The 16,941-nt window shown below is 40.0% G+C and overlaps 1 protein-coding gene across 3 annotated transcripts in view; it reads left to right on the top strand.

The window, feature by feature from the left end:
- The window catches only part of MACROD2 (mono-ADP ribosylhydrolase 2), an 892,353-nt gene that overhangs the window by 610,521 nt on the left and 264,891 nt on the right, over positions 1-16,941 (top strand). For all 3 annotated transcript variants that reach the window (XM_054819960.1, XM_054819959.1, XM_054819958.1), the window contains exon 8: positions 14,046-14,119. In XM_054819960.1, the coding sequence (XP_054675935.1) occupies positions 14,046-14,119 (74 nt within the window). The remainder of the gene's footprint in view (positions 1-14,045; positions 14,120-16,941) is intronic.

The following is a 16,941-nucleotide window of genomic DNA, read 5'->3' as shown; positions in this document are numbered from 1 at the left end:
TTCACTTGTTAAAACTGGATTTAGAAGGTGACGTCTTTCCACTCTCCGAACTTGCTTTGTTAAAATTAGTCTGTGGGCTTTTTTCATTTGTTCACTGAATCTTCAAAAGTACCTCAATCCTTTTAAATCATCAATTATTTTCAGTGTGTACCTGGTGGTGTTACCCCACTCTTACATACACAGAACATGAGAACGGTACGTGTGGAAGCTGATGGGAACTGCTAGGAAACAAGATCCATATTAAAATTTCAGCACAAGAAATGTCCCAGAAGCTCACACATTCGTCGTTTCCTCCTTTGATTTAGCACTATTATTGCAGAGAAGCTCTTTCTTCAAATAAATGCTATTTGAACCAGTTTGGAAACTGTTTGCATAAGCTAGTCCAACTGCGATCCATAGCATTTTTTCCCCATCCTGCTTTTTCAGTCTGTATAGAGAAATTTTTCCCATGTTCCTATTGCAAAGGGAGCTTCTTAATTCGAGTTCATTTCCCTTCTTTTGGTGTTTATGTGAACTCGGATACCTTGCAGCAATTAGTCTTTCTGTTTGTTCAAATTCTTTTGCATCTTAGAGGTTTAATTGTAATTTCCTATTTTCTAAGGAATGCAAATAGTCCTTCTTTGACCTGTCTGAATTTTGGAGATCCTGCTTTCATTTGGGTGTCCACCACATTTTTCTCTATTCCTAGAATACTTTTATGTTAAATACCAAGTGCTGGACATATGATAGTTTTAACGTGGCTTGATTAGCATCTATTACAGTCTTTTATAGATATATAAAATTCGTTCTTATTTTTTCTTAACTGTTTTAGATAGTGACTGCACCTTTGTTGGCTTTTTGAAATAATTTTAAGTAGTAATGTTCAAACTTTCAGTGGCATAACCCTACAAACTCTGAGTCCGTTATTTTTTTCCTGTCTCCAGGTAGTTACTGTAAGTTCAATAGCTTTTGTTTCCATAAGCATCAAGCTGCACGAGATTATTTTGCAAAGCTCATATAAATACGTATAATTCAGATAAGCATAGGTATGGATCCCATTGGTTTTGACTCATCAGTACCTATAAGTTTTCTTGCTTTCTTGTGGAGGTCCTTTCTTTAGCACTTGATTTATAAAAATCAACCTTGTTTCTTGTAGAATGACAGTTGTAAAATTAACTAGAAAAGTCTAAGTAGAATTGCTTCCCCACCCCCAAATACTACTTTGACTCTTTTTGAACGAACTTAGGCTGGTCTCACCAGTATAAGTACTTTCATGCGGCCTTCATTTTCCATTCTCTGCCATTTTTTTTTTACAGTTTTTCTGCATGTTATTGTGACTTCATTTTTGCAGGCTTTCAAATTGTGGGTTTTGGTGAAAGAAAAATAGAACAGAGTATTTTGTGACAGAGAAATATATGGTAGTGTGGTGGCTTGATGTTCGCTGCCAGGCACCCACCCAGCCATTCTTACTCCTCCTCCTCAGCAGGATGAGGGGAAATAAGATGGAAAAAGCTTGCGGATCGAGATAAAGAGGGGGAGATGACTTCGCAAGTACCATCATGGGCAAAACAGACTTGACTTGGGGAAAATTAATTTAATTGATTGCCAGTTAAAATAGGTTTGGATAACAAGAGGCAAAGGCCTTCCCTGCACCCCTCTTTCCCAGGCTCAACGTCACCCCCTCACCTGCAAATCCTCTACCCTCTCCTGCAAGAGGGGTTTGTGGGGCTGTTTCTCACCCCCCCCCCCCCCCCCCCCCGCCTCCTTGCTGCCAGACACTGTTTTGTGTTTTCTGAAACCAGCTTCCCCTGAGGTGCCACTGGCATAGTGGGGGCTCTGGGCTGTGCCCTGTGGTGGGGCTGCCGGGGCTGGCCAGAACCGGACGGAACTGGCTGCACCTGCCACAGAACAGCTGGGACTCTCCTCACAGGGGTCCCACAGCACTCCACCCCACCCCCAACCCGCTGCCAGTGTCTCGATGCCTGTGCAAAATACAAAAGCAAAAACTTAGCCAGAGACCAGGAAATATTAGGAAGTTTTATTTTCATTTAGGCACGTCCTTTGCCATCTTGTCTGTGATAGCTGCAGTGGGAGGAGGAGGAGTTGTGAAATGCCTTTTTCAGTTTTAAGGTGTAGAGCTGGGAGAGGCTGTTTTCCCTCACCAGGGTAAGTCCCCTGAGGAGATCTGAAGTAAAATCTCTATAACTCTGCCTGAATTGCCCTGATTTCTCTAGATTTTGTCCCATACAGTGCTAATTTTCCCTCCTTTGTGCGGTTTTTTTTTTTTTTTTACTGGTTTCTGTCCTCAGAGATGTGGGGAAAACTGTGCTGTGGATGGTAGTGACTGCATATCAATACATCACTGAAATAATCCCGACCCGACTCAATATTGCAGTGGTATTGTTCACAATCTGGAGATGTACAGTTGTCGTGTTAATGCAAGCTATCTCCAATGTAATTGTATATATAGAGAGGACCCTTTCATCTGATAAAATTAATGGAAGTCACATTAGCTAAAGCCGCTCCATAAGCTCAACTATAATGCTTACATTCGGTTTTGATTATGTAAAAAGCTCTTTCGAACTGACCCACCTTCTTTTTACATTTCCCCTCATTAAAGATCCTTTCTTTCCCCTAGTTTGCTTCATTGCTTAATAATCAATGACATTTCTACATCCAATAAATTTAAATGCTTTTCTATCCACCTGCCACTAATATAGCTGGCACGTCACGTTTCTGAGAGGATTAGTGGTGTTTGGGTGCTGCGTGGAGATCTGCCTCGAAAGTGTCATTTTCCCCAAGCGTAGTGTCGGTCATCTCACGCTGAGTGTACATACAAGCTAAATTTAATAAAGTGCTGGAATAAACCACCCCTTTTGCTGCCACATGGCCACATTTACAAGGAAATTGAGGTGGGAGGTCAATTTTCACTTAAAGACTCAGGTTGGAGATGCCTGGGGTTTTTTAAGTGGAGGTCTCTTAATCTCACTTGTCTGGCGGGTGGTAAGAAATTTACATTTAAATTGTCCAGATCAGCTTCTTATTTGTACTGGGTTGTCGGACAAAGGAAATTTCTTAGTTTTCCATATCCTTCACTACTTGATCTAACCAACCATAGCATAGGCTCCTTCTTTTCAAATATGGGCATTGATTCTGACTAAAGTAACTGTCATTTGCATCGGCATTTCTTTCTCCTGTATCAATTTGAGTATTGTTCAAAATGACATGGAAATATTGATGTTGGTTTTTTGGGGGTTCCATCTGTGTGTCCCATCGTCCACCCCCCGTCCCCCCGGTGAAGAATGGCCTCTTGCAAAAAGGCAGGTTTAGCAGTGTTGGTCTAAACAGAAATGCTGATGTTTGTTAAGCCTTTCTAAACATTAGGAGTTTCCATTACCTGCTAAAGCAAAACACATTTGCTTGTATAATGATTGGAAAAAAAAAAAGGGGGGGGGAGGGGGGAATTGCACTGATAACTTCTCAGAATACATGCTGAAAATGCTATTTAAAACAAGTGTTAATAAGAACCTAAAGTTCATATCAAGACTAAACTGGATTTGAATTTGTGGGATTGGAAGTGCCATTAACTAGTTATTTAATTTCCTTTTTGATTGAAGTATGCAAGACTCAGTAAATGCATAATTGTGAGTGAAATGCAAATTAGAGATATTAGTAGAAATCATATTTTTTTAAAAATACTTGTTTGACAATTAATGCTGTGATCTTTTGACACACCGAAGAACCTGATGGGACCTGGGATATTTTGTTGATCGACTACTATTGGGTTTAAATGGCGACTGATGTTAGGGGCTGTCAGTCGAGGGAAATGTTGCAATAAGGGAGTGCTAATGCAGGTATATATAATTGGTGTGTGAGTGAATGAGTCCTTAAAAATTGAAAGAAGGTAGAAGAAGAGTCAGAGTTTTCCAAGAGATTATATTTTTGTATTTTACCCATTAATCATTTGTTCTATCCTCTTCAGCATATGAGGACTTGCTAAAGGGTATGAAGATGCACACTTGTAACCACTCAGGTTTGCTGAGTTGTAGTTTTAAAATTCAGGTTTTTCTTATCCTTGCTTTGAACCAGTTTCCCCCTTAATCCAGTCCCTAAAACTCTTTCTAATTGCATTTCTTCTCCTTTTGTGTATATTGCTATGATCTCAGGTAACAGAACAGGCAAAAAGAGTTTTCAGTGCAGCATTTGGAGGAAATTTGAATAGCTGTTGATGACTTCCATGTACTTTTTGTTCACAAAGTTGCTGCAATACAGCCTGAAATGAAATGATGCCTCTAGAGTAGATTGGCTGGTTGCTGATACATACAGTAGCATAAAATCAAGTAAGGTGCACTGTGACCCTTGCTGGATAAAAAGAAGGATATGTATTTCTAGATGAAGCTTATCTCTTGCCAGGCAAATGACCTTATACAGAAATGAAGCAGCATCTAGGCAAGGAGAAAAAATGCTTCCTCTTAAAAAATTAATGCATAAAATGTTGAGATCATGGCAATGATGTGTCAAGTCAAACATCCTGCACAAGCACTTGTTTCAGCAGCATTCATGTAGCGCGTGTTGAAGTAGTATGAAGTGCCCTACTGTACAGTGAAGAACAGAAGCCATTAGGCATCAAATATAAAATGCCCACCCCCACCACCTCACCCCGTTCCTCCAAAATGTACAGGCATTTTTCAACTGCAGATTATCTGGAAATATTTTTGGTTTGAGCTGTTGTAGATTTTCTGAATACAATAGCTGCCGGTCTGTGTGACCCTTTAGTATGGTTTATCACTGCCTGAGGCAGGAATGGAAAAAAAAAATCCACACTGTGAATAATATACACAAACCAAGAATCAATAATGTATGTGTTTAAAAAGAGTAAACTAAGTAGATTAAATATGCCTCACAGTATCTTGCTTTTTCACCCAACCTGCCCTATCAGTTTTTTCCATATATGTCTTTTGCGGAAAAAGATAAAAGAACATCTTTGTCTCCCCGCCCAGGAGCGAGTATATGTAGTTTCAGCTGATTTTCTTTATGTGCTCTTAGGAAATCTTTGATTTCCTTTAGAGAGGAGATAAGAACTGTGCTTCAATAGAAATAATGTCAGATTATTTTGTTTGTTCTTGTACGTGTATGGCCTTCACCAAGTTCTCTGTTGGTTTTAGATAATCCAGCTAGGTCTTTGGGTTGCATCTGTCAGAGCAATTGAATGTGGTGGAAGTGATTTAAAGGATAGAGCTGGGCTGGCAGTGCCGGCTGTTTTCTTTATGTGACTTCGTATTTTTGTCCGTTGCCTATGTGTGTTTTATTCCTCTGAAGTTTCTCAGACTTTCTATACTGTCACGTCCCTTCATTTTGCTGCGGTAGCTTGTCTTCCCTCGCATCCCTTTATATACATGTGTATCCCCAAGTCCTTGTACTTGTAACTCCTGTCACAATATGCTGCCTATTCTAGTCAAAATACTGAGAACTCCAGCGAAGCCAACAGCCCTGATATTCTCTCTGCTAAATTCAGCCTTCTTCCCCAAAACCCTGCCCTCCATTTTGCAGCAAAAGGTCCTGTGCTCCCTCCCTCTTCCCCTCTTCCTCCACCCCAATCTGCTGTGCTTCAGCGCGCTTTCCCGGCTCCCACTGTCTGTACAAAGATCCTGTCAGCAAGGAGAAGAAAGAGCCTCTCACAGCGATTTCTCCCCCTGCCTAGCCTGTAGTGGCAGATGCATTAGTAGACATCAGGGACTTTAGCAAGGAGAGGCACGTCGAGAATATCTCCACTTCAGGCGAGCCTTCAGTTAGAGTTTGCAATCAATTGCAAGATGCATTTCCATAGGGAACCAGGCTCTGTGAGGTCCAGGATCGTTACTTTATTCCTATTGCTGAACAGCAGATCTCTGGATGCTTGGGCTTCCCTCAGCGCTTAGGGGCACTGCGTGTCAAGGAGGGCCTGGGACAGTGTCATTAAAGGTTAAACATCACTGCACTGGAGCACATTTTTTTAGAAAAACTCCCAGTTTCAGGTGGAATTCAGAGTGTGCGGGTGTGGGGCGTTTTGTTTTTTATCTCTTGCAGCATTAGCAAGGCAATTCAGGAAGGTAGGATTGATTCCCTACACATTGCTTCAGTAGAGAACAACAAGGCATTTTTATTTAAATCAGTGGGTAGAAGAAACGTTTAACCTTGTTGGAACTGTAACTACAATGAAGCCAATATCCCATTGCTGTTCAATTCAGTGTATGATGGGAGATTTCACAGTTGACTAGTGCTTTACACTTTGTTTCAAATTACTTTTGCTGTATTATGTTGCCGCCCTAAAAAAACAGCTCGATTGCTATATATGGATAAGTAGAAGATGAAATACTCTGCATTAACGAGCTCATGTACATTTTGAAACCTCTTTCAATTAACGTTTCTTTGTACAACACTTGTTTCTGGAATAGCAGTTCTGGATACGGTGTATAGTGTGTTTGAAGAAGAATGATGTACTTGAGCTCATGAACAGCTGCATACATGGGTCTAAATGGCTGTGTAATTTACGCAAACGTTGCATATACGCTCTCATAGGTAGATTTTATAATTGCGAAACTACCTGTGTAAGTATATCTCTCACTTGCATTTGCATTGTATATATTTTCTCTTACCGTACGAGAATGCTAATTGCCAGAGTAGTGAGATCTTTTCCTTTTCAGTGTTGTGGTGGTATCTTTCTGCTGTTTCCCCTATTACGCTCAGCTTGAAGCCTTAATGTTCCACATGGGCATTAGAAATACCCTGACAGACAGAAAAGCTCCATCACATAGCACAGTAAACAGCGCAGCTCTAAAGCACTTTGCTTCCTAGAGAGTCGCTGTGTATTGCTTGCTATATTTTTTTTACAAGTCTGTTAGAGAACCCATTTATCCATGATGTGGTCCCCCTGCAAGCATGCTCCCTATAAATGCTGGAAAAAGGATGAACCCAAAAATCTCAACTTATAATGAAAATCTACTGACTGCTGCAGAAAAGTGAAATTCTCGCAGATATGCAGGTCTCCTGCAGAGTCCTGATATAATACCTCCTGCAGTAAGGTACTCATAGAGAAGGTCTGTTCCTCTTCAGCAGCCCAAGTGTAACTGCATTTTCACACCCCCCCCCCCCCCCCCCCCCAATATTAACAAATACCAAACAGCTTGGTAAAATCTCTTTTTTTTCTTTAGTGGAATCCTAAGACTTTGTTAGTGCAAGCCTCTGTCTACTCATATGACCTAAATAATTATAGTATACACCTATATTCAGCTGACACTTTTAAGACGATTATGTGGCAGGTATTTTCCTGATGATATCAATGTAGTAGAGTGGGAAGTGAAGCATGGTATGATGTCATGTGTTTTAGAGAAGCAGCAATGACACGGTTTTTCTTGCATCTTAGCCACCTTCTTGTAACCGACCTCTCTTCAACTGCAGCCATAAGCTGAGCCCAGATTTGCAACTTGTACAGAAAAAGCAGCTGAGTTGTAGATGACTGGATTGCTGTGCTGATCGGACAAGAGACGAGCATCAGTCAGCACAGCAATGAGCACGCACTGGGCATCTTTGACAAGCCGAGGCTGAGCCAGCCCTGTTGTCAAGAGAGCTAGTGGATCTCGGCCTGCAACTTGTCTTGGTTTTGCTGACTGGCATGAGGTTTATAATGTGCCCCAGTGTCAGCATTGACCTTGGTTGACTTAACCAGGGATCACTGAGTTACTCAATGCACTTCTGTTGCTGAAGAAGGTCTGCTTCATCATTTCAATGTTCTACCTGCTTTCTGTCACTGCATCATAGCAGAGACATTCTGTTTCTTGCATTAGTTGCTAGATGCTTATTTTGGGTTTCTTTATTAACCATCTTCTGCCAGCTGCCTCTTTATCATGTCAGTGATTGAATGCAATTGGAAATCATTCTTCAGGAACTGTATGTATTTCCTGTTGCTGCTGAAATTTTTCACTCAAGGAAAATGAAAAGGCGTGTTCCCCGCTTGAGAGGAATTGAGATACATATGATTTCTTCAGGAGAATGTTTTGTTTATGCATTTTGAAAATTTCTCATTTTCCCTTGATGTTTTATATGCATGCTAATTAATTACTTTAGCATAGATACAGTGAATATGTACAGCTTTGTTTCTTGGGGTAAGTGGGGTAACAGAAAGTTTACTGGCTTTTCACAGTACTTATTTTCATTGTCTTTCTGAGAGCCACTTTTTGAGTGGACAGCAAATCAGGTTTTTCTCTGAACGAGTTCAATAAGACAAGGTAGGTTATTTAGCAAAAGATTCATGGCTCTTCTGTTTAGTTTTCAATGCAGCTGATCCAAATGAGGGCACTTCTTTTCCAGGTTGCGAGTGTCCACAAAAATGATCAGGCTAGCAACTTGTCAGCTTGTTTATCTAATTGTTATGTGACCATAAAAAAAAAAAAAGCTCATCAATAGCAACAACCTAAGCATGTAGGTAGAATACTACCATCTCTGCTTCCAAACAGGCTAGATTTACCATGGTAATGGGAATCAACCTAGCACAAGTGATTTCATTTTGACTACTAAAATACATTTATGACAAGATGATTATATGGGATCGGTTGCAAGATTATACTGCTAGTTTCACAACTGAAGGACAAGTATTGAGTAACCCCACCTCAGGTGTGCTGGGCTGTGCACCTCATTTGTTTCCTTTTATTGTGATAAAAGTGATAAGGCTGAAGTGTTATGATTAGGCGTTGTCACAATAGCTAGCCTTAACCCATGTGGCCATAATGAAGCTCAATTATTCACATCTGTTGTGATTCAGAAAGCATTTTTAGCCCCGATAATAATACTGAGTTTCAGAACATATATGGAATAAATGTTTAGTGCCTTTTTTTTTTTTTAAACAAACCTGGGAAAAGTATTTTCCATACCATCTGGTGTTGATGATTCCCACATAGTAAATAATTGATGCATGATGGAAATGTCCTGTCATACTGATTGCAGAGAGGGCCTTCAGTACGCTTCTAGAGTGTCGAAATGTGACTGTTGAGCTACTATTTGAAGAGCTTCCTTTACATATTATTAGCCACCACTGAGAAATATCTAAATAAATGGAAGTTATTACATTTTTACAGTCATGTTGATTAGACAATGGGACTCAGATTTGATTTTTAGAACATGGGAACAGTCTGTAAACTGTTGCATCTTGATATATGCACGAACATGCCAGTGTAGATATTTTTCTGAGAAAGTATGAGAAACACGAGGAGTACTTGTGTTGATGAGCATTTGGTTCTTTTCATGATTCAAAATTAAACCATTAAAACTGGCAAATAAGAATATGAAGATTGTGATGAGCCTTTCAGAAACCATGGAGAAGGGAGCAGTCTTAAATGAATAAAAACCTGTCTAGCATTTTACGTTATGCCAACAAAAAAAGATGCAGACCTTTTCTTACCAGGATGAGTTGATTTACAGAAAACATTAGGCATCTCATTTAAACTGACGAATTATAACATTTACCCCTGCAGCTACTGAAGTGATTTTTTTGAATTGACAAGTGCTTATTAGTATTATAACCTGATAGAATCTGTTATCATCTTCAGCTATATCATATTAAATGTTGATTATTTAGTACTTATGTTTTGTTATTGGGCTTTTCATGGGGAGGTGACACTACCTGATTGTAAGCTGGACATTTTTAATAAGATGCAGCATTGGATTGAGCACAGTAAAAGAGATGGGTAAAGCTACCCGCATATCCATACAATTTGGGAGTCCCTTAAATAGATTTCTATTAATTTTATGTCTCAAAAATCCTTGTTGCGCTGATATTCATTGAAGAACTTCTAGTATACATTTTTCAGATACTGCACAGACAAATTAGGCATACAGTAACAGACACTCACAATAGTGTGAATGTTTCTCTGCTAAATCCCCCAAGCACAAAAGGCTGACATTTACACTAGTGTGTCCAATGACAGGGAATTCATCGCATAGTTTCCATACGTTGATGAAACAGGGAGACTTATGTTCTTACCAGTTACTTTCCAGGGAATAAATACAAAATGTAAGGGGAACTTTAACATGTATCTCTATAGTTACTATCTTTCTCAATTCTCCTCCACACTCTCCTCCTCTAAAACAACATATTTATTTTATATCAAATCTTTCAAAATAATTCTACCAGATCTTATCACACCTCCTCTGGAAAATTATGACCATGATAACTGCAAGTACTTGCACAGTATACAGCTTGTTTCAGCAGCCATTTCTCAGGTCAGTGTTAACAATTTCCAGGAATAAGGTGGTAAAGTCCTGGAAAGAGGTGCAGAAGCTCGTAAGTTTGAAGACCTTTAAAAGCTTTCATAGGCTGTCACCGTCGGTAATATCTGTGCAAGGACATACCAAAAGCAGTAGAGTTCAGATGAGGTATATTTTATGTGATTGGTAGTAGGATGGGGTTTTTGTAGTGGGGAGCATGAAGGCATAGTCATTCATTTTAGGGAGTGAATGTAACAGTATATACATCTATTAACAACACAAAAGAGGAGGAGAGGAAATGTCTAAGTTTGGCTGTGGCCAGACTGATACTGGTAGTGCCCAAATCAGTGTTAAACTGGCACTTGCTTTTCTAAAGGCGTTTAAAAAGGCAATGGTCCTGTCTAGAGTGTCATTTTAGCTGTGTGAAGCAATTGGGCAAAGACGTTGAGAGCTTTCATAAGTTTCCAAGGACATTACAAAGATTTTGGAGCAACAAGTGTTTCTGGAGATGCAGCTGTAATAGAGCCTTTTCCCGCCATGGCCAGAGGGACAGGCATGTGGAGACAGTCAGCACTGCCATACTTTTCAGAGTTGGCAGTGTTGAACGAGCAGAGCAAAGCTCAGCCGTGGCCATGCACGCACGTGGGATCTCTCCTTCACCCACCATGGCTTTCAAACCCTGCAGGACTTTCGGCAGACACTTGTTCCTACTAACTTATCAGGCTTGCACCCACTGTGGCATCAGCTGTAATGAATAAAACTACTTTAAAGGAAGACTCCTGAACTGAGAGGGGCACAAGAGACAGTGGCTGCTCACTTCTAGGATTTGTTGTACTTGAAGGGGTGGGAGTAGATCCTGGTAATGGATGGTGAGATGTGATTAGTGGGCAGTGCAAAATGCAGAGGGCTGCAGTAAAAGTCCAGCTCTTCAGGAACCGAAGGTAGCCTGCACAGTTTCTGCGGTGTAGCGGGGTTCATTGCCAAAATGTCAGCTTTGCCGCCAGAGGCTGTAGGAAGCCCAGCCCGAGTTAGAGGCCTGTGTGGGTAGGTACACACTTCACCTCGCGCCTATCCATGGCGTACAGCCTGCCAACCCTCCCTTTTTCTCCAGCCAAATAAACCCAGTGAAGCCCTACAGAGGCATCGCTTGCCTGTACCTTACAGCTAATGCTGCTTTGCCTTTTTGTGCCCTTGTCCTTTTCAGTATTCTGGAGGAGCGCTCACTGCAGTAACATGGGCCAGTGTCACTCTTATTACTTTACCTGTTTTATCTTTTGTGAAATTGAGCCTTTAGCCCGAATTGCCTGAGCTGCTGCTCCAGCAGTCGGTTAACTGTGAGGCTCCTCGAGCTCATTTCTCTCGAGTAATTTGATTCCCACGTGCTCACCGAGATTGCTTTTTCGCTGAAAGTGGGGAAGGGGGATGGGTGCACATATGGGAGCAGACCAGAAATGTTATGGCAGACAAATGTAGCTTGGAGATAAAAATGATGCAAAAACATGTTTAAAAAGGTCCCATCTCACTTTATCTCCCTTTAACCCAGTCCTAGAAACCAAAATGTTTTTCTGTTTGAGAATCAGAGACACAGGGTCTTTTGTTTTGGGGCAGGGTATGGAATGGGAGCCTAAATTCCATCCTGCTTTTGCATAAAGCCAGTAAGGTAATCCTTTCATTAAAATTACCAGAAACGTGTGTAAAATACTAATTAGATTTTTTTTTAAACTGGTCATAAAATACTTCTGTGGATTTCAAGACATTTTCTGAAATCATATGTGGAATTCGAGGCTTTTTATTTTGGTTGCTGAACTATTTCCTTTACATTGTGGTTACTTAGGAGTAATTGAGCATGAGTTTTCTAGATAAGCTTCTATTTAAGATTGGTTAGTATGGCAGCAGTTTTCTAAATAACGTAGAATTTATGGAAAGATTCTATAATATCACCAGTGCTTTATCACAGTTTTGGGCAGATACCCTGCTGCAAGGGAGTGAAAAACAAGCCTGAAAAGTGAATCTTGCTGGAGGGAGAATTGTTCTGAAAATAAACCATTCAGCGCATAAACAATGGTATATCAGTTGTCTGAAATACGCGTTTCTTCCTCTGCATGGCGTTCATTGTATGTCCAGGCAGATCTACCACACTCAGGGTACAGAATTTCTATGTTACAAAGTCACGGTTTGTTAGATAGGATATTACTAATTTAAGCAGACGGTCTGCTTAGAGGTCTGTTATTTTATACGATGAAAATGAGGCTGTTGGAAGTCCCTGCTTTGGGTTTCGTTAGTGTTCATTAGCCTGTGTCATAAGACATATGCCTTGATGAGATCAGCAGCATTATTAAATGTCATGAGAATATATTTTCTCCGCGGCAGTGGAAGTATCCACAGTAACACTTGTAGGATCTTAGTTAATTTTCCATCTTGGACCCGGACAAAAAGATTTCAAAAAATTTAAAAATATTGTTTATTGAGAAATGTGTGCAGCGGAAGCACATGCTAAATGTCAGTATTACTAAAACATTGACTTTTTTACATGCTACTCTTGCTGGATAGTTGTCGTCTATCACTTTGAGATAGTACATATGCTGCTGGACAAAATCCTTGCAGAGTCCAGTTACAGGAGTAATGTTTTGGGGATGTGATTCAGGGTGGAGGGATTTTGGGGGGTTTGTTTGTTTGGGGTTTTTCCCTAATCTAGCAGTGCACAAGTTCTGAAAAAGGGTTAAAGAAGATAGAAATTTGGAGGATAATGTGCCAGGTCAAAAAGCTGGACAAGTCTACTAATTTTTGCAATGTCTGCATTTCAGTTTATGGTGTGAGGGGTGATGTGTGATGTAAAAAAGGCTCTACGTACGCAGCTGTATGTCAAATTTCATGATTGTTTCTGTCTAGCCCCGTTGCTTGCTTGTACGCTGTGCCTGCAGCTCCACCTCTTCAGACTGTTCTATTAATCTAACCTACTGAGAGCTATTCATACAGCTTATGGGTTTTTATTTTTAAATCCTCACAAAAATGATTTGCTGCCCTCAAGTTAGGAATTTAAAGGAAAATTAAATTAAGGCTGCCTAAGTAATGAAAGCATCTTTAGCTTTGATAGATAGACACCATCAAAGCAAAAAGTCTGTATCCCTGGAAAGATTTCTGATATTGTTTAGTGCTGGGGGAGTTACTGTTGCTAGTATATCATGCAGCATCAAGCCTTAAATTCATATGCTTATGCTTCATGAATTCCTTAATTTCCAAAGTTATTCATTATGGTTTAGGTCATAAATTAAGGGATTTCTAGCTCAAACATTTCTGTCCTTATATGTCCTATGGCATTGGGGTCATAGCGTTGTATAGTTTTGTTGACAGATGGATGAAAGGAAGCAAGCTTTAAGAAAGCCCTTATGCCTTAAGAAACATCTGAATTTTTCTTGCATGCCATGAAATGTAAGCCGAGTATTTGTTACTGTGATATATGTGTTATATTGTTGCCTGCCTAGTATGAATCATGTATAGTGCTCTATTGTTTCTACTCTTGAGCTTTCCTAACTAGATTTTGTTGTGTTTTTGTTTGTTTTGGTTTGGTTTTTTGGTTGTGTTGTTCTTGGTTTTTTTGTCTTTTAAATCCAGCAAAACATCACTGGTCCTATTTTCAATTTGTTTAGCTGGGACGAAAAGTAATGGATGTAACCTAAAACTTTTATGCAAATCTCTGAAGAAGGGAGTTGACCAACTGTAATCCCAAAATAGTCCAAAAAATGGAGGAAAAAAATAAATCCAGATTTTTGTTATATGTGTAGAAAAATGTGTGCCTTTTATTTATCTCTCGTTTCTTCTGTCTTTAGGTTTTCCAAATGAGCCTGCTGCTGTCATTGCCCTTAACACTATTAAGGAATGGTTAAGCAAGAATCACAATGAGGTATGGAAGAAAATATAAATTTTCCAAATTTCTGTTTAAGACTATGGTCTTTGACTCCAAAACTGTGAAAAGAGTAAACATAGACTTGAGCCTCAAAGTCTTTTATTATTTATTATTTTGTCTAAGACAAATGAAATCAGGTCAGGACAATGTAGCCGGGGAAAGATTGTTATATTTAAAAGCTACCCTGGAGTTGAAGGGAAATACCGTTGTTTGAAACCGTACTGTTCGTTTCCTGTGCATTGTAATCTTTCCTGGCAAAGTAAAAGACTATTCTCTTCCTAAACTATTTCTGAGCATCAGAGTTTTCATGTAATAACGAGGAGATTCTTGGAAAGGAAATGTATATAACAGTTGTCAGTGGAAACAGCCACCAAAGGTCAGTGGTGTTCCAGGGGTCACTTTACTGTAAAAAGCTGTATGATTGTATTTTCTATTTTCATTAATTTTGGAGATTCTAACAGTTAAGTGTTTGTTTTCCCTGGAACACTCACTAAATATGCGATACAACTGTGAATTTTGAACGGGACTGGTTTTCATCCAGTGACAACATGATGGTGATTATTTTTACAAGACAAAAAAATGCTTTCAACAGAATGATCTCCCTATCTCCCTTTTTAGTTTTTGTCTTTTTCTGGTTTGAGTTCTTAGCAGGCCGATAGTTCCTAGTGTGAAATTGAAGAAATGCAACAAAGAAGTGACAGAACAAATAAAATAATCACAATGCCTTAAACTGAAGATATGCCTGTTTCCTCATGATGACAACCAGCAGATTTCGGACAGTTAGAGTTGTTCAGTATTTTTGTCTGAAAATATTTAACAAAGCATCCACTGGAGAAGCACTGGGTGCAGGGAGATAATTAGTATTTTTCCTCTAGCAATATACTTGGGGGCCTTTTTGTCAGGAGAATGTGATATGTGAGGGTATGAATTTAGCAGTTTTATGTGTTTTGTTTTGGTTTTTACCTACTTTTAATTTAAAGGAAATACTATGTTGAGATTTGAATGGTAAGTTGGGGTTTTCAAACCTGATTTCTGAAAGGTAGACTAAGGAGTGCATATGTGTTGGGATGCTGGTTCTTTGCAGCACTGAGCTCTTGGTAGCTTCCTGTGACTTAGAGATCTGAGCAGTGAAGCAGGAGTTTTGGATGGATCGTCTTTGGGTGCCTAAGTGTCATCTTATCAGCCTGTGCTCTAGGCTTATTTTTGGGAGTCTGATCTGTTAGTATGTAATTTTAACCCTTAAGCGTAAAGCTAGAACCTCTACATTTGTGCTACTTTGCCATCTTATAATTTTTACTGCATAATTTAAAACGTAGGCTAAAAATATTTTTGGCTCCAGAAGTAAGCTTTTCTCCCTCAAAAGCTGAGTATGTATTGTATATACACCCCTTAACTACTTTTTCTGTCAGTGGTCTTACAAGAATCCTGACTTCATTTGGTAGACTGCTTATCAAAAGTCTAGAAGTTTTCTCCAGGAAAACTATTTTCTGAAGTATTTTGCTGTATGATTCAGCCATTGATTCTCAGCTATAAGAAAACTTGCACTTTCAGTACATACTTCGAGTCTTCCCTTTTTCACCTTTTTGTGCTTCTGGCCTGGAAACTCTCGGATGCCCTGTGTGTCACCTTTCCCTCTTTCTGTCTTTTACTTAAGTGTATTGCTTCCATGTTTTTCTGGTTCCCTCCCTAGACTTCAGGTGAGGTCCTCCCATTGTCTGTCCTTGGAAAGCTTCAGGTCTGTTTTGGAAGAAGACTTAAGATTTACAGCCAATGGTGATTGAAGTGACAATGTTTATCATATATGTTCTTGACTGTTATCTGAGTTTTAATAATTTTTTATGTTTTTTGACCTGTGTGTGTAAAACACCAGTGTATTTATGGTTCACGCAGATTAGTGTAAACTATGAACACTGTTGGAGAGAGTCCAGAGGAGGCCACAAAGCTGATCAGAGGGCTGGAGCACCTCTCCTATGAGGACAGGCTGAGAGAGTTGGGATTGTTCAGCCTGGAGAAGAGAAGGCTCCGGGGAGATCTAATTGCGGCTTACCAGTACCTGAAGGGGCCTACAGGAAAGATGGTGAGGGACTGTTTATCAGGGAGTGTAGTGACAGGACAAGGGGTAATGGGTTCAAGCTGAAGGAGGGTCGATTTAGGTTAGATGTTAGGAAGAAATTCTTCCCTGTGAGGGTGGTGAGGTACTGGAACAGGTGGCCCAGGGAGGTTGTGGAGGCCCCATCCCTGGAAGTGTTTAAGACCAGGTTGGATGGGGCTTTGGGCAACGTGGTCTAGTGGAGGGTGTCCCTGCCTGCAGCAGGGGGGTTGGAACTAGATGATCTTTGAGGTCCCTTCCAACCCAAACCATTCTATGAATCCACAGTCCAATTTATACCGCTGATGGATCCAGACATTCACAAAGCCTTTCTAGTGAGTGTCTCATGGTCGCATGCATGGTTTGGAGAGTCAGGAAGGCCCGGGAAGCTGAGGCACACCCTTCAGAAGATGCTTAAAATGACCTAGTTCATGCTAATGACTTAAATTATGCTTTTCATGAACTGGATGACTTAGAGCTCAGCAGAAATAAGTGCACTAATCATTAAAAAATGGTAAAAAAATATATGCAAAGAAGAGTAAATGAATGAAAACTGAACAATCTTAATTCTGTAGTTTTGTGAGGTCCCTTCCAACCCAAACCATTCTATGATTCTATAATATGCATGATTCCTCCTTTCTCACTCTCTGTAACATATTCCCTTCTATTTCTTGGCCTTCTTGGCTGCCTAGCTGTAAACTTCCTGTCTTACCACAAACTCCGAAGTAAT

This window comes from Grus americana, chromosome 3, assembly GCF_028858705.1.
Source record: "Grus americana isolate bGruAme1 chromosome 3, bGruAme1.mat, whole genome shotgun sequence".
NCBI classification, from domain to species: domain Eukaryota; kingdom Metazoa; phylum Chordata; class Aves; order Gruiformes; family Gruidae; genus Grus; species Grus americana.
Note: the sequence above shows the minus strand (reverse complement) of the source record. Positions and strands in the feature narration are given on the sequence as shown.